Consider the following 18032-nt stretch of genomic DNA (forward strand, 5'->3'; position numbering starts at 1 on the left):
ACTACAGTGTTTGTGTTCGCAATAACTTTGCGTTCCTTCGCAATTACTTTAAAGTTGCTAAGTTATTGTGCAGGAACACAAAAGTATTGCGATGGAACGCAAGTTATTGTGAGAGAACGCAAAAGTCATTGCAAGGAAGTTGTGATGTAACGCAAACATTATTGCGAGAGAATGCGAACGTTTCTGCGAAGGAATTACAATGTAGCACAAAAGTTATTGCGATGTAGCGCAAAAGCTATTGCGATGTAGCGTAAAAGTTATTGCGATGTAGCGTAAAAGTTATTGCGATGTAGCGCAAAAGTTATTGCGATGTAGCGCAAAACTTATTGCGATGTAGCGCAAAACTTATTGTGAGGGGATTTTGATGGAACGCAAATGCTATTGCGATGGAACACAAAACTTATTGGGATGGAACGTAAAAGTTATTGTGAGAAAAAAGTTATTGCGATAGAACACAAAAGTTATTGCGAGGGAATTTTGATGGAACGCAAAAGATTACTCTAAAAACATACCCAGCCTATTGTTATGGATAAAAACATTAATTTTAATAGTTAGTTGTGTAACAGCATTAATATTATAAACCCTGTATGTTATATACAGTGTGTGTGTGTGTGGGCATATACATATACATGCATATGTAACAATGATTTGTGCGTCATGTCATGGGAGAACGTTGAAGTGCAGGTGCATCACCGTCCACAAAGACAGCAGCTGTCGTCACTTTTAAAGGAGCGTGGCTTATTGTTTGTGTGGCGCGACAGACTCACAAAAGTGAACGACACAAACACACAGAACGACACATTAATAATACTTTTAACTAACACTATGAACCGTGTGTTGTCAGATGTCAGTGACAAAGAGCAGGGAAGTGGCTCTTTCCCACTATTTGAGACAGTCCTTGAATGCAGCAGCCCCTGCCGTGAGAGGTTTAATGACACACAACAAAATCAGAATTGTTCAAATCTGAGGAGCCACAGGAAGGTGGAGCAGCTTATCGCTAATAAGCAGCTCCGTGTGTGTGTGTGACAGATTATTTCATTACAAGCCTTTTATTTAAAGTGTTTCACACACACTTCATTAAATTTGTACTTCTAACATCTGTTACCATGGAGACAGCCATAACACGATGAGGTCAAAGGCAAAGGTCAACACGACATCATCACATACACGTACAAAGACCCGCATGGTCACTTTGTGTCACTGAGGTAAATCTGAACAAAGGATTTCAAACACAGAATTGACTAAATCAAAAATCTAAATTTGAACTTAGTGATGGAGGCAGCAGTGGATCAACAACTCCTGTGTGTGTGATATTAAAATCACTGATTTTCTCTGTGGGGTTTGGTGTGGGAGAGTGAGTGGTTTAAAATTTAAATTTTCTATGAATTTAAAGTGTGTGTGTGTGCGTGCGTGCGTGTGTGTGTGCGTGTGTTTCATTACCAGATTAAGAAACCCTGCATGTGTGCAGCTCTCTTATTAAAATATCAGATGACCTTTGACCCACTGTGGTTAGGTAACATTTTTCATGGTCTTTTGTTAAAAGTGGCCTGAAGTTAAAGCATTAAAGGAAAAGTTCACTGTTTGAGGGAAGTTCCTCATTGAGAGTCAGTGCTGAGACACGTCCTCCTTTGGGACATCGATAAGCAGCAGTGGACGTCGTCGCTGGGACGACGGTGGCTTTTTCGGAAGTTCTTCGTTAAAGAGAAATCCGTCTGATTGGCTGTCAGATGTGCAAATCACATCTGACATACTCACCTCTGTTCTTGTCATGTCAATTTATTATTTCATATTTGTTTTACGATCTCACCAGGAAACCCCCAAACAAAAAACAAAAAGCACAAAATCAGAATTTCCCGAATTATATTAAATAATAAAACGTATATGGATTACATTTTCGGGTTTTAGCTTCTTAGCTGAACATGTAAAGATCATATTTACTCATGTTCAGTTTGTACCGTACCTGGTTTAGTTGTGACTTTCCATAGTGCACATATGTAGCCAGCTGTTCACAGTTGTTGGAAGCGAGACTGTATTGTCCACAGTTCTTATACTTCTCCTCAATTCCTTCTATTATCTGTGAATCTATTATCGCTGAAGACAAAGTCTTCATCGTCCATGTAATTGAACGACTCATACGTGGCATCTGAGGTTTTTCCAAAAACACAATCCGATTTCAATTTCTATGGACCTGCCGTTGTTATGAAGAAAGACACAAATGTATGAATACAAACACAGCGCCGCCATGGCCGCCGTGGCCGTCATGGCTGTCACTCCAACAACCAATGCCTAATTTTGAAAAATGCCAAGAAGTGAGAGCAGCTACAGCGTTACAAAAAAGGGAGGAGTCTGGGACAACAAGCCTCATGTAATGAAAGCATGGACTAAAATAGCCAATGGCTAAATTTGATTGCAGTTGCCGATGTTCTACCAGAGAGGGCAGCAGATACACTGATTTTTAATTTCAATACTTGACACTTAACGGTGGAGATTTGCGCGTTGAATCCACTGAGATCGACCGATGTATCGCAAACACTTATCCTTCTGGTGCCCCCGACGTGCTTTTTACGAGTTTATTAACTTGATTTCACGGCGTCCACACGTCTGGCGAGGACGACGTTTTTCTACCAACTACAGAATCTTATTAATTGGTCATGAACGTAGCTGTGAGTTGGTCAGTAGTAGTTGGACTCAGCTTGACATAGGGCGAAAGGACAGACAACCGTCCATCACAGGGACAGACAACAGACGGTCACAGGGACAGACAACCGTCCACTCTCATGGTCAATTTGGAGTGTTTTTGGACTATGGGACATGCAAACTCTGCGTCTTCTTGCTGACCACTGCACCAACCATGTGACCGTTACAGAAATCTAATATAATAAAATGAAGGATTCATTTTATTATATTAGATTTTCAGCAGGAGGATCAGAGACATGAAGATCAGCTTCTTCATCGTTGCAGCGACAGTTAGAGTCTGATGAGACAGAGAGAACATAAAGGATTAACATATGCATTTATTCATAGATGATGATGATGATGACAATCATAAAACGTCCTCATGCGTGCACGTGGAAAGTGTGTCCGTTATATTCTACTCAAATGTTTTCATCGTGGTACACTTCAGTCTGGAATGGTACAGTCCCGGGTCAGGCTTGCGAACACCACCTTGACTAAGTGGGCGGAGAGTGGGCGGAGAGTGGGGGTGTCCCCTGGCCACGTCAGCGTGTCAAAAGAATATTAAATTTGACATTTAATATTTAAGGTTCAGGTTTAAACTTTTAGATGTGACATTTAACGTTGAGAGTCAAAACTTTCTTTTGACATTCAAACACTAACTTTGTTTAAAAGTTTTAAAATTATATTTTAAATATTTATATATTAAATATATATATATATTAATTTAGATTGTTAGGTTAGAACTTTAAAATTCAAACTAAACTTTTCGATTTAAAATGTAAGGTTTAGGTTTAAACAGGTGAAATTGACATTTAAACTTTAAAACTTTACATTTAAACATTAATGACTAGATTTAAAAAAAAAAAATTAAAAGTAAAATCTGAATTTACCTTTGGATTAAAAACAAAGGAAACAACCTGAAATAACAAAAATGATATATTTGAGCTTATGAGCTTCATGTCTTATTAAAAAACCACAACACAGAATGTGATGTTTTCAGTGAGGTCACAGCAGAGGTCAGAGGTCAGAGGTCAGAGGTCTTACCTTCCTCACGTCTCCTCATATACAACGTTAGAAGAACACAGCTGATGATATGGAGTCATGGCTCGTCCCTGGTTTTTATCACCACGGAGTTCATTGGCATGTTTCTGCTCACGGTGAGGTTAGAGATTAGGAGATTAACGTCTGTGAAACTGCAGCAGAAACGTTTCAATCTAAACGTCCAGACACTTGATGTTTAAATTTTTATATTGGATTTAACTTTAAATATGTAAATTGAACATTTAATGTGTAGATTTAAACATTTTATCATTTAGATTGAAACATTTTAACATTAAGATCAGAGTCAATTTTGTATGTAAACATTAAAATTGTATTTATTTATTTCACATCTTCTGGTATCTGGTATTGCGGATTTTCATAATTTAGTGATAAATGATGAAAATAAATTCTGTCTTTAAATGAATTTTCCTTGACTTGATAAAGCTGATTTAAAAAGTGTCTGCCATAGAATTTCTTATATTTGCACACACACCAACCTGTGACAGTGAATTTTACTTTACAGTTTGTAGTAACGGCTCAGTATTTGGCAGTCAACCAGTTGATGGATGTACATCACAGCTCATTATTTGGCCGCACATCTTTGAGTCTGGTTCTGAGAATTCTTTCTGTTAAAAAGGATATTTTTTTTACTCTCTACTGACCCCTAGTGTTTGTTCATTGTGTGAACTGTTGGTTTTCTAGACAGGAGACAGGAGCGTTTCTTTTGGATGGATGAAGTGATCGTGGTTAGCCTCTGTAGCTTGAGGGCCAAAGTATCTGCATTTCCATGATATATACAGTATATATATATATATATATATATATATATACATTAGGGTTATATATACATATATGTGTGTGTGTGTGTGTGTATACAGTATATATATATGTATATATACATATACATATATGAATACACACTATTATAACAAAATAACACACAGTCAAAATAAAAAAAGAGAGACTCCCAGCTCTTGCTCATTTATTTTATTATTTAAGTTAGAGAAGAGAGCAAAGGTTCAGGTCAGGACTGGGTTTCAGGGGTTCAGCCAGCCTTACTGTTTCTTGCAGCGGGGCACAGCATCTCACAGGAAACATACATGTATTCAACAGGAAAGGTCTTCTCCTCGTCCCGGCGTCGGCGTCTGCTAATCCCTAGTGCCCAGCACACCCAACCGGCGAGTGTACGCCTCTGTAACAAACAAAAACAAATCATCCCAGAGCGTCATGGATTTTCAGAGACACTCGAAACCGTGAAAATGTGACTTGTCGTTGACACGGACAGAATCCTCCATTTACCCTGGTAAAGGACAAAGATGTGGTTTATTTATTATTTTATTTGACAGAGACACTGTGTGGCTTTGTGGCTGCACCAGAGTTTGTTATAGTCACATTTTAACCTGTATATTGTATTCAAGAATTAGACAAAGTCTTCCCATTTTGAAGCCTCAGGGTAATTTATAATTTGACAGATTCTTCTTCTTCTTCTAATAATAATAATAATAATGATAATTTCCTTCAAATACCATTCGTGTGAAATCGACGAAATCGACCAAAAGTGAACGCTCAATCCAAACTGGCGGTCTTCCTGTTGGGTTTGGATCAGGGTCATAATTTTTTCTTCTACACATGTGCCCATTTTTCTGCATATACGACAAACCTGCTCCTCCTCTAATTCTTTAATTTGTTGTTAATTTTCACCAGGTCTGATGCGGTCACATGGGAAAGGGATTCATTTGGCAGAAAAATAAGAATAATAACTCATGTCATCTTCTGGGGCGTCACCAGTCCCTCACAGGGACACACAGAGTGTCCAATTTACCTAATCCCCAAATCTGCATGTTTTTGGACAGTGGGAGGAAACCTGCCGACCACATACCCTGGTACATACAGTAGAACAGTACTTTCCTCTGAGCACCAGCAGAGGTGACTCATACCTGTTGTAAGTGTCGCTCTCCGTAGCGCACGTCGGTGGCGAGGTGTTCACAGTTGTTGGACGGGAGTCGATACCTGCCACAGTTTCTGTGCAGAGCGAGGATACTTTCACGCATCTGTGCTGGGGTTTTGGGTTGCAAATCCGCATCCAGGTAATTGTCCCGCTCGAATGTACCCTTGTCATCCTCCAGTCTTCCAAAAATACATTCTGCTTGATCTTTTTTGGGACCTGCCATGAATGTGGAGAACAAAAAGTAAACATTCTGTTTTCACAACATACATTATCTCAAGGCTCTGAACAAAGACAACATCATGGAGCAGAGAAACCCAACAATTCACACAGTGAACAACACGAGGCGTCAGTGGAGAGAAGAAGAAGAAATCTCTGACAGAACCACACTCAGAGATGTGCAGCATCTGCCAAGACAGGTTGGGGTGAAAGAAAAAATGGGGGAGAGAGAAGAGGAGGAGGAGAGACAGAAGAGAGAGACCAGGAGCAGATTTACAGAGTTTATACAGGACAGTTAGAGTCAGTGATGACATGTTTATACAACTATGATATCATTTATATAAGCAGCAGCAGAGAATGGTGATACAAATGATACTGATATCGACTTATAGCATTATAATAATGGTGATTACAAATCCCAGAATTATTAGTGTTTTAAGCTTCACTTACCCGTGAAGTGGAAAATGTTCTGACCCGGCTTTTTGCCGGGGAATTTCTCGTTTCCCACATAAACTGCAAAGTGTTTATAGAGGTTCAGGATCGGGCACAGACACGAGATGGGACGCTTGACAGACAGTATGTCTCCAAAGTTATACTGTGACAGGAACACAACACAAACATGAGAGTCTGAGAGGATGATGAGTCAGCAAAAAACACACACATGAGAGTCTGAGAGGACGATGAGTCAGCAAAAAACACAAACATGAGAGTGAGTGACTGAGTGAGTGAGTGAGTGAGTGAGTCTGACTTCATCAAATGCAGAGACTGCAGCTCATCAAGACTAGAAATGCTCTATATAAATACAGACCATAATACCAACTCAACAAAGAGAGTTAGAGGAAATGTAAAAGATGTTAAAATATAAATAACAAAGTAAAGTACAGATATGTGGATGTTGTATTTGAGTATTTGTATTCTGTTACATTATAACACTGGACTGACTTTATTACCATGTTTGTGTTATTTTATAAACATTCATTAAAGTTTGTGTTTCTGAAAACAGACCTGTCCGTCACTCTCATGGATGAAGATTCCCAGCAGCAGGAGCAGAAACATGAAGATGAGGGTCTTCATTTTACAGGGCAGAGAGACAGAGAGAGAGAGAGAGAGAGTCTGGAACAGAGGATGTCAAATATCATCATTATTATTATAATAATAATAATAGTCTTTATGCATTCTTTATCAGCGTATCAGTTATTGTAAGAGGTCAGAGGTCAGACGTCTTACCTTCTTGCGCTGGGATACCGGCGAATGGTGAAGAGACGGAGACACGCGTCCCCCTTATATACACGCTTCAGGTGAAGAAAAGCGAGGCTTGTTGTCGTCACGGTTCATTTGGATCAGCCTGAACACACATACTATAAAGTATATCTTTGTCAAACACAGTTACACAAATGTGTGGGTTTCTCTCTGCGTCTCAGTCGCCGCTGACCACCGTCGCACCTCACTGCATGTTCTGTGCAGCGCTCGTCTGCAGACATTAAAGCCTGGAACCTTGTTAGCTTTAACGAGGACAAGACTGGGGTCATATTGTTTGGATCAGCTGGTGTCACCAATGTCCTCATGGCTCGGGATTCTCTTGCTCAGAATGAATCTACAGTCAAATCCAGCTTTTTTCAATAGCGACTTTTAGGGAAGGTCAAGTCTTTCCTTTCTTTGAATGAAGTAGATATTGTAACTCACATATCTAGTTTCGTGTCAATCGGACAATGTAAGACTTTACTTCCTGTTTCGGGCGTTCCACTTCCTGTAGGGAGGTGACCTTTTACGGACATGTTGAGGAAGGGTCTGGGGTCCCACATACTAGAGTTTCAAGTCGATACAACAATCCCTGTTGGAGCAGCATCAAAAACTATAAATGTAATTCTGTCTGCTGTCACCAGGTGGTGCTGTATTTAAAATTGAATATTTTCATATAGACGTGTTCAGGGCTGGACTATCATCAATCCCGGCAAGTTTGGTTCAGATCGGAGCAGGATTGGCAAAGTTGTAACAGTTTGTTTTTTTAGAATTTTCTACCACCACCAGGAGGCGCTGTTTTCAAAATGTACCGTTTCAGCAACATAGTCGTCTTCAGCAACTAACCATCCTCAACTATAGCAAGTTTGGTTGGGATTAGACCTTCCATCGCGAAGTTATAAGAGTTTCATTGTCTGTTGTGAAAAATCGAAATTATCTCCAATTTTGGCGCCCCCTTTTAAAAAGCTTTTAAAAAAAGCTTTTGATAACTTTTGATGCTCAACTCGTCCACATTGATCTCACCAAGTTTGAAGGTGATCGCTCAAAAGCTCTAGGAGGAGTTAATTGAAATACCGGCTGTAATATTGTCTGCTGTCACCAGGGGGCGCTGTTTTCGAAATTGAATATTTTCATATGGACGTCTTTAGGGCCGGACTATCATCAATCCTAGCAAGTTTGGTTCAGATCGGACCAGGATTCGCGAAGCTGTAGCAGTTTGATTTTTTGTCGCAAAAATACGACTTTGTCGTCATATTGATCACGCATCATCTACCATGTGTTTTGACTGTTGTCCCTAATTTTGAGTGCGGTACGATGATCTGTGTAAAAGTTATTCCCAAAATCGTAAAAAAACTTTTTTTTTGTGTATTTTCTTTCACCACAAGGAGGCGCTGTTTTCAAACTTGACCGTTTTTTCATAGACGTCTTCAGCCATGGCCCATCATCAATCATAGCAAGTTTGGTTCGGATCGGACCTTCCATCGCAAAGTTATAAGAGTTTTGTTTTACTGATGCGAAACATCAGAATCATCACGAACTTTGCCGCCCCCTATCTCGTGCGCCAAGCGACATTTGAAAAAACTTTTGATACCGTGAGCTCCTCAACTGGTCCACAGGGACCTCACCAAGTTTAAAGGTGATCGCACGAAAACTCTAGGAGGAGTTAGTTCAAATACCATTGCTGCGAATTCGCCAAAATGGCCAAAAAATGGCCAATCAACCCAACCTTGTTGCTTGAACCCTAATAACAAACATGCATTAAAGTACAGCATAGAACAATATTAACAAAAAGTTCAAATAGAATGTACATTTGACTTAATGTGTTTACTTCAACACTGTTGAATTGTGGACGTGGGACACAAACTCATTTATCCAGAGTCCAGGTCCAAGTGTCCCTCATCACCAAGTCTGAAGACAAATATGGTTTGTTTCAGACGTTGGTCGTTTGAATTTATTGTCGTTTTGAATACGAGGTGATACGAGCGCGACAGTGAATGAGTGAATAATAAGTGATTATTCACCCTGTGGTCAGATAATGTTCAGCTTCTCTTATCATTCAAATAAGCGACAGTAAAGTCAGCACACAGTCGTACAACAACGTGTGCTGACGTGTCTGTGTAACGCCAGCAGTTACTATTTTATTATTAATATTATATAACCTTTATTTAACCAGAAATACATCAAATATACATGAAAACTACTTAGAATACGCATACGAGTGTGATGAATAAATTCATTACAGTTTGTTTTGTTCGTGAAAAGGAAAAATAATTCAATATACATCTCTCAAAAAACAAACATTTTAACACGACACATATTTATCTACATTTATTACAGTTTTTCGAAAATAAACAACCCTCTTTAATCTCTTTAATTTCAAGTTGAAGAGTTTTATTTGTCTCGTTACATATGTAACAGTGAAATGTTAAATATATATATATATATGTATATATATATATACATATATATATATATATGTATTTAGACAAATTGTATGAAGTGGTATTTTTGTGGAATCAACCTTTAAAATTCAGAGAGAGAGAGAGAGACTATTTCCAGCTGGTCACACAAGCCCCTCCCCCTCCCTGATCCCCCTCCTCCTTCCAAACACCTGTTTCTAACTGTCCAAAACTGGTAAAAGAGAGTAAATGTTTGGTGTGTGAGCGTCTGGAGGCTTTCAGCTGCTCCCACATTTACATTTGTGACAAACGGCTGTGAATTGACAGAGAAATGACAGTTTTAAAATCCCCCTCGTCTTGATTTTTAAAAAACTCCAGAGCAGAGTTTTAAGAATGGGAGCAGAACTCTCTATGCTTTTAGGGGATTTTAAGAACAACTGTAAGTCATATGAAAATTAAAACAACACAAAGGGTTAAACAACAACCAGAGCAACGTTTCAAGAGTTTGTTTAGAGATTTTTGTGATTATTTTCATGGACTTCAGCAGCAATGACCCAACACGCACTCATTATGAAATCTGAAAAAACAGCGATTGTTTAAAAACTGTAATATGTTAATGACATATAGTGACATCACTAGAAACAATTGTAGATTATTGGTTAGTTGGCAGGATGTCTCAACTGCACAAAATAATCAGCCTCTTCAACAGGCGGCCATTTTGGACCAAAAACAGTCATTTTGGGCTCATTTTGGCAGTTTTCGCACATGAGGGTTTTACTGTGATCAAATTCTAATGTAGTCAGGTCACTCTGGACAACATGCGCATTAAAAGCTTGTATGTCTCACAGTTTTGGTACTGGGGGGGCGTCAACATTGAAGACCCCTGATATGTAGAATATGGAAAATATCGCGAATGTGTTTTTTGTTGAGATTAAAAACTGTGTAATTGCACATTTACACATTTTCGCTCCTAAGGTGGAGAATGTTATTATTTTTAAAGGTTGCATGATGGTTAAACAAACAGTAGAGGGCAGTAGAACAGAGGAGCGCAGCATAAACAGCAGCAACACCAACAGAAGAAGAAGTAGGAAGCGGAATCTCTGAAGACTCTGATCTGTTTACTTTCAACCAATCACGACACTCCATTCTCACACGTGGCCAATCAGAGACGGAGCTGGGGGCGGGTTCTTTCTGCCACTTCAGCGCTGAGGTGGAAGGAGTGAGAAGCTGTTGCCCGACTCGCCGTAGAAGCTCAACCCGGACCTGGGCGCTCCTCCACGGGCAGCTCTCCGCACTCAGCTCCGGAGCAGAGCAGCGTGTCGTCGGTGGTGCAGCCGCGCAAAGAGCCGCTGTGTGATGTTGGAACGCAGCCGGTAAAACCAGGGACGAACCGGCTCCTCTTACAGTGAGTCCAGTCCTGTTTACATGAAGTGTTCCGGTTCCTCCTGTTGATTCAGGACCAGGTCCAGCAGCAGCAGCAGCAGCAGCAGCGGGCCTTTGGTCCAGACTGAGCCCGTCAGTGAAGTCAGTGTCGCGGGCAGTTGTTTTTTTCTCTGTGCGTAACGAACACAAAGTACACAAGTCACCTGTATATGTACAGAGTGAATGTGTTCAACTTTAATTTCACCACTTTATGTGTATTTGTTGAGTAAAATGACGTCATTTGATGTTAAGTTCGTGGTTTTTGTTGAAGAACTGAAGAACAAAAAGACGTAAAGCAGCTTTTCAGGTTTCTGTTGTTCAGTCAGACTGGTACAGGTGTGTGTGTGTGCGTGTGTGTGTGTGTGTGTGTGTGTGCGCGCGTCTTTGTGAGGACCAAAACAATCATGTGGACATTTCTGTCTGGTCCTTTTGGGGCTAAAGACCTAGTTTTAAGGACTAAGGGCCTTGGTAATGCATTATGTCTTCGAGTGTCCTCACTAATTATGCAATGCAAGAATGTGTGTGTGAAAACAAACCACTGAAGTGAGGACATTTTGAAAAAGTGAGGACATTTTGAAAAGTGAGGACATGTCAACTGCTCCTCACATTCTGTCGCTTAAATGGACTATTTATGGACATAGACCTGTGTGAGGGAATATCTGGGGTTTTAAGACCTTGTTAGAATTGGGTTTAGGTTAAGGGTTAGGCATTTAGTTGCGGTGGTTAAGGTAAGGGGTTAGTGTCCTCACTAAGAATGCTTTGCCATAGTGTGTGAGTGTGTGTGTGTGTGTGTGTGTGTGTGTTATATAGTTATAGAAAGTAAACATGACACACAAACCAAACAAACCGGCAGTCAAGTCCTGGAGGAGGATATCCTGGTACACACACACACACACACACCTGCACAGCTATTCTTGTAAGGACAAACCCTAACCCTAAAATACAGTCTTAAAACTTAAGAAAAAAACATAGAATGTTGTGAGGATGACACAAAATGGTTGTACAAGACTTCACGTTAGTTCTTCGTACAGCCACACTTTTAAAAAGACAAACTGTTCCTTTAATACTATGTATGTCTAAGTCTGATGTATTAGCCAAGTGTCCGGCTGTGACGATCATCTGTCTCTGACTCGTCGAGGCAAACGTTTTAAAACGGTGTTTCTCTGACGGTTTGACTTGTATTTGACCAGACAGCATAAACTGTTTTGACCTTTGACCTGTCACGCTTCCTCAGGTGATGGATGCAGAGAGTGGGGAGCTGTTTCCCGGCGATGGCGGTGGCTGTGTGGCGGCAGACAGCTGGCAGCTCCATGCTCCGTTTTCCTGCTCCGAGCTGGTCTTCCACAACTCGGAGAAACCCCTGCAGGACTGGGTGGTGGACCCCGACTGCGTGAGTTACCTTCACATCTGCGATAAAACAAAAAAAACATTGAACAAAGTGTCGTCATTGTGACTCGCTGACTCTGTCTCAGGCGAATCATGACAGCGAATCGGAGGACATGCTCCACGGTGTGGACCCGAACGAGGTGTTCCCCAGCACAGCGCCCGCAGACCTGTCGTCCGAGAGCGACAGCGGCATCTCCGAGGATCCTGCCATGGATAATCCCGTCAACGTGGTGACACAGGTGACCACGGCGGCCGTCCAGCCGGCGGCGGTGTACCAGGTGGTTTATGACATTAGCGGACTGCGAAGTGTGAAGGCGGAGCCTGGACAAGAGAACGTCATCTCCATCGAGCTTGGTGAGGTCATGAATGATGTAGAAAAAGAAAGAAAGAAACGACTTCCTCTGACGTTTTTTAACAGATGAACCATATTATTGGCTCGACATCGGACGATATTTTCTTTGAAATGTGTTATCAGATGTCGGCAACATGCCAGAATCCCTCGATATAACTTATAACTAAAACAGTCGGTGGCTACCTCCTTGATTTCTATGCTATTATTAGCTAAGGCTAAGGTAGGCAGCTAGCTCACATCGGACTGTAGTTAAATAGATGGTAGCTAACTAGGGTTGGTAGCGTAGGTAGGTAGTTAAAAAGCTAAGGTTGGTAATTAGGTAGATAGCTAGGGTTGGTATATCTCTAGCTAAGGTAGGTAGGTAGGTGAATAGATGGTAGCCAGCTCGCTAGGTAGGTAGTTGTATAGTTTAGGTGGGTAGGAAGGTAGTTATATGGTTGCTAGCTAGGCTAGGTAGATAGATTTGTAGATAGGTAGCTAGCTAGGGTAGGTACAGTAGGTAGCTAGGTAGCCAGTTAAGATAGATAGGTAGTTAGTTAATGGATAGTAAGGAGGTAAGTATGTAGATTGTAGCTAGCTAGGGTAGATAGGTAGTTATATAGCTATGTTAAGTAGGTAGATGTAGACAGTTAAGGTAGGTAGGCAGGTAGTTAGATAGCTAAGGTAGATAGATAGATAGATAGATAGATAGATAGTAGCTAGCTTAGGTTCAGTCAGTGTGATAGTAACGTCGCCATCATTCTTTGTTGTGAACAGACGAGTGGAGCTCTCAGATGTTGTTTTCAGACTCGTGTATCGTTAACGAGTTGCCGGTGGTGGCTGCGGCTCGTCTGGACGGTGGTCTGTCCGTCATCAGTCCTTCCAGCTCTGACGACTCTCTGGTGAGGCTTCTTTAACAAATCTGTCTTTCAGTCTCCTTTAAAGCCGAGGTTTGGTAGTTATGCAGGTCGTAACTGTTGTCCTGCTGTCACAGTTGGTCCCAGAGCTTCAGCTGACAGAGGAGGAACAGAAGCTGCTGACTCAGGAGGGAATTTCTCTGCCCAACAACCTTCCACTCACCAAGGTCTCACCGTTCAGACCTGTTTATCCATCCATCAACTCCATGAACTAAACCTGGAATCTGATTCTGAACCTTTTGTTTTCGTTTCAGGCCGAGGAGCGAATTCTGAAGAAAGTTCGGAGGAAAATCCGTAACAAGCAGTCGGCTCAGGACAGCCGGCGCAGGAGGAAGGAGTACATTGACGGGCTGGAAAGCAGGTACACGCAGAAAGACCCTAGTGTTTTTGTGAATACAACTAATAAGCAAATTTGGGAGAATGATGACATCATAGCTCCACCTCTTGCTCTTGAGCTTGCCGTCTTTGTCGTCTTCCTCTCATGTTTGGAGTTTTACGCGGGCTTTATTCGCATGCTCTACGTCTTCCTTTTGGTGTATTTCTATGTCAGCGTTACAGCGCCACACACAGGCCTGGCATATGTACTGCAACATTTAGAGTTTGTGTTTACGGAAAATGTTTTTAAAGTGGAAAAAGAAAAATAATAATCATAAAATAATACTTTGCACTCCCTCTGCTTCTCAGTGCATCTCAAATACCACTCAGTTTTTAACGGACGCTGATGTCACAATCTGTGTTTTACTGTTTTTATATCAAATGTTGAATATTTTTGGTAACTCTGCTTCAATAAAGTGGACAGTTTCTTTATACTGTCTGTGTGTGTGTGTGTGTGTCAGGGCGGCAGCTTGCTCCGCACAGAATAAGGAGCTGCAGAGGACGGTGGAGCAGCTGGAGAAACGTAACACGTATGAGATCAAATCATTATTGTCTATTCAAACGTACACAGAGTTGTGGCCTCTTCACTTTCTCCACACGCAGCTGTGAAGAGAGTTGTGTTTTTCATGTGTTCACATTCAAAACGAGTTACCAGACATTGTCTAAACCTCTGATTTCAAATTATGGATTCTAAAAACATTTTTTAACAGTAAGACCATTAAAGGTTCTTTACAGGACACATTAACAACATCAGGACAAACAAAAGTTTACTTCATAAATCACAAAATAAATGAAAAAAGTGATAATCTGATTTTCCAGCTCAGATGTTGAAAAATGACGATGGAGTAAAAACCTGAGCAGCAGAGGGCGCTGTTGTCTTTCTTTTCAGGTCTGTTCCATGATCAGTGCTGAGCTTTGTTTGTGCAGTGATTCTGTCGCCATGACAACAACATACATGTAGAAAAAAAGTCACAATGTCCCTTTATGTCCCTTATTCAGCTGAAAACAACAGTTTACCAAGAAGTGACTTTTCTATGTTTCACAGGTTTTAATAAACTTTGACTGAATACACTTCAGTAAAGTTTGTTTGTGTTTGTTTGTTTGATTGTTTGTTGTGTTTGTTTGATTGTTTGTTGTGTTTGTTTGATTGATTGTTGTGTTTGTTTGATTGATTGTTTGTTTGTTTGATTGTGTGTTTGTTTGTTTGTGTGATTGTTTGTGTGTTTGTTTGTTTGTGTGTGTTTGATTGTTTGTTGTGTTTGTTTGATTGATTGTTTGTTTGTTTGTTTGTTTGTGTGATTGTTTGTGTTTGATTGTTTGTGTGTTTGTTTGTGTGTGTTTGATTGTTTGTGTGATTGTTTGTGTGTTTGTGTGTTTGTTTGTTCAGGTCTCTGCTGACTCAGCTGCGACAGCTTCAGTCTCTGATCAAACAGACGGTCAGTAAAGGAGCCCAGACCAGCACGTGTTTACTGGTAGGACACACACACACACGTGCGCGCACACACACACACACACACACACACACACTCTCTCTCTCTGTCTCCGTCTCCATGGTAACGGTCGTCCAAACTCACTGTCTCTGACTCTGTGTCCCAGATCATCCTGGTCTCTCTGGGTCTGATCATCATGCCCAGTTTCAGTCCGTTCCGCCGAGTCGGTATCTCGGATGACGACGACTACAGGCCCATCGGAGGTCGGTCCCTTATGACATCACTTCCTGTTGTTTTACATTTGTTTCTAAGAGGGAAAAAAAGTCTGGAATTGTGTGTTGTTGTTTTTTATGTAAATACCAGAATGAACAAAATGTGCCTTTAAAGTCACTCCCCAGAACCGCTGCCCTCTTGTGGAATTTACACCAGTTTACAAAAATGATCAAATATAAGTCCTTGAAAGTGCTTGAATTTTGTCCAGGAAAGATGTTGCGTTGATATTTAGGGAAAATCTTTGTTCTGCAGACAAACTCTTACATGCGGTCCTCCCATCTTCAGCTGTGTCAGCACATTCTAGTCCTTGAATTTCAGGGAATTGGTCCTGGAAGGTCCTTGTATTTGATGTCAACCAAGGTGTGGGAACCCTGACAGACACTAATTATGTTTATTTTTCTTTAAATTGTTCAATGATTTTGAATTCTGAATTAGTTTTGAGAGCACGCAGCAAACAGAAGCTCGAGATCGAGACCAATGATAAAGCGATGTGCGTGTTTATCGCAGAAATGAACGCATCCAGAACGCTGAGGACAAAGTGTCGCAGAATTTGAAGAAGAATCCTCGATTTTGCCGGAAATTAAAATGTTTTTTTTTTAATTAATATTTTCTCTCCAGTTATTTCCAGAAACATCCTGACAGACCCCGCCTCCTCCCAGCCGACGGAAGACCAGGTTGAGAGCGCGGCCGCGCGGCCGGACTCGTCTCCGCCCTCTTCATCTCCGCCTCCTTCTCTCAACCAATCAGGAGAAGGAGGAACAGAAGACGTTAGTGCTGCTGCTGCTGCTGCTGCTGCTGTCGTCTCTAAAGAACCAATAGAAACCCTGGAAATGTCGAGCGTGGAGGTTTCAGTGCGGGACGTAAACGTCTCGGCTGCCATGAGCGTTCAGACTGAAGCGGCGGGAAAACTCGGCCATGACGTGTCGGTCAAACCGGCGCACGCTGACGAGATGTAGACGAACTGTGGACGCCGCGGACTGTTACGTCCTCACCAAAGCTCTATTGATGGTACTTTTTATTCTTACGGAAAAAACGTCATTTTGGGAGAAATAAAACGCGACTTTTTGGGAAACGTGTCTCAGAGTCGAAACGGCAAACTCGCAAATTTGGGGAAAGTTTTATAATCATTGTCGTGGTGTTTTTGTGTTTGTACGCAGCGTTACAGTGCCACCCACAGGTCTGGCACAGGTACTGCAGCGCTCCGTGTATATGAAGTCATTTCTGGAAACGTTTTATGAAGGAAAAACAAAGTTCTGTTTCTGTGCAGAAACCATTTCTTGTGCACAATGCATGCTGGGATACCGTGTGTCCGCTGCATGTGCTGCAACACTTTCTCTGCTTTGTTTTCATGTATCCAGGTGATGGTTGACGTGTGTTACATTGAATTAGCGCTCAGTTTCTAACGGTTTAGTTTTTTTTATGCAATGTTGAAGAAAAGGAACTAAAGTGGATTAGATGTTTAATTTATTATTATAATAATTACATTAATTTACATCAAGGATAAAAGGAGGGGCTTTCATTTAACTTTAATTCACCTTTGTCTATTTTTAATAAATGGAAAAATAATTGAAATTATTATCTGATTTATTACTGGTTCATGTGCTTTAAAGCAAAAGTGGAAGGTTGTTTTTTTGAAGATTCAATAAATGAGATCCTGACATAGAAACTGAAGTTTGTAAACCACTCACTCTCCCTCACCAAAGTCCAGAGAGAAAATCAGTGATTTTCGCTCACAGGGACACAGGAGCTGCAGGGCCTCTGCTGCCTCGTGTGGTCACTTTGTGTCACTGAGGAAAATCTGAACAAAGGATTTCAAACACGTAATTCATTAAAATAAGACATTTGAACTTAGTGATGGAGGCAGAAGTGGATCAACAACTCCTGTGTGTGTGTGTGTGTGATGTTAAAATCACTGATTTTCTCTATGGGTGTGTGTGTGTGTGTGTGTGGGGGAGAGTGAGCGAGTGTTTTACAAACTTCAGTTTCCTGTTGGAAAAGTCTGTCTCACAGTGAGATAAAGACGTGAACATGTTCGTTAGATATTATAGACTATTGCAGATTCCAGCAGGGGGCGCTCGCAGCACAGACAGTGCTGACTATGTATCAGAACCTCATTCAACCACACTTCAGAAAACCTGAACTATCCCTTTAAACAAATCCGAGTCTAATTTATCTTCTGCTTCTCTGTGTTCGTCCTTTCATCTCAATCAAAACAAAATATTAATTTTTATTATGATTGTAGCCAATAACCAAAAATAATTGACTCATCATTCTGAAATTAAATGCAGTAATTGTGACACGTTTGACCTTTTTTCATGTAAATCTCTCTTTAGTACGAATAAACGCTGTATTTTGCTTTTATTGCCTTGTTTGGATACA

General features: G+C 40.9%; 2 protein-coding genes across 3 annotated transcripts; one reads left to right on the forward strand and one right to left on the reverse strand.

Annotated features, from left to right (window-relative positions):
- Positions 1–4689: 4689 nt before the first annotated feature.
- LOC131471663 (phospholipase A and acyltransferase 4-like) lies at positions 4690–7123 on the reverse strand. The gene is made up of 5 exons (XM_058648342.1): positions 7109–7123; positions 6887–6994; positions 6332–6476; positions 5655–5881; positions 4690–4909 (listed from the first exon to the last, which is right to left on the reverse strand). The coding sequence occupies exons 2-5, from the start codon at positions 6953–6955 to the stop codon at positions 4763–4765; spliced, it is 588 nt and encodes a 195-aa protein (XP_058504325.1). The 5' UTR covers positions 6956–6994; positions 7109–7123; the 3' UTR covers positions 4690–4762.
- Positions 7124–10712: 3589 nt separating this feature from the next.
- creb3l4 (cAMP responsive element binding protein 3-like 4) lies at positions 10713–18014 on the forward strand. Of its 2 annotated transcripts, none has more exons than XM_058648333.1 (10): positions 10713–10924; positions 12176–12331; positions 12414–12681; positions 13436–13560; positions 13653–13742; positions 13830–13936; positions 14412–14480; positions 15338–15422; positions 15547–15643; positions 16272–18014. In XM_058648333.1, exons 2-10 carry the CDS (start codon positions 12179–12181, stop codon positions 16607–16609), a joined length of 1332 nt encoding a protein of 443 aa, XP_058504316.1. In that variant the 5' UTR covers positions 10713–10924; positions 12176–12178; the 3' UTR covers positions 16610–18014. The 2 variants fall into 2 exon arrangements, with proteins under 2 accessions (XP_058504316.1, XP_058504317.1); XM_058648334.1 differs by having other exon boundaries at positions 13466–13560.
- The last annotated feature ends 18 nt before the right edge of the window (positions 18015–18032 follow it).

This window comes from Solea solea, chromosome 13 (assembly GCF_958295425.1).
Source record: "Solea solea chromosome 13, fSolSol10.1, whole genome shotgun sequence".
NCBI classification, from domain to species: domain Eukaryota; kingdom Metazoa; phylum Chordata; class Actinopteri; order Pleuronectiformes; family Soleidae; genus Solea; species Solea solea.

Excerpts from the sequence above, each read along its gene's own strand:
- LOC131471663 (XM_058648342.1), bottom strand. The coding sequence starts at position 6,955 with ATGAAGACCCTCATCTTCATGTTTCTGCTCCTGCTGCTGGGAATCTTC. Across the intron at positions 6,477-6,886 it reads TCCATGAGAGTGACGGACAG|TATAACTTTGGAGACATACT; the intron begins GTCTGTTTTCAG and ends TTCCTGTCACAG. Across the intron at positions 4,910-5,654 it reads GAGAGCGACACTTACAACAG|AGGCGTACACTCGCCGGTTG; the intron begins GTATGAGTCACC and ends TGTTTGTTACAG.
- creb3l4 (XM_058648333.1), top strand. The coding sequence starts at position 12,179 with ATGGATGCAGAGAGTGGGGAGCTGTTTCCCGGCGATGGCGGTGGCTGT. Across the intron at positions 13,937-14,411 it reads ATTGACGGGCTGGAAAGCAG|GGCGGCAGCTTGCTCCGCAC; the intron begins GTACACGCAGAA and ends TGTGTGTGTCAG. Across the intron at positions 15,644-16,271 it reads CGACTACAGGCCCATCGGAG|TTATTTCCAGAAACATCCTG; the intron begins GTCGGTCCCTTA and ends TTTTCTCTCCAG.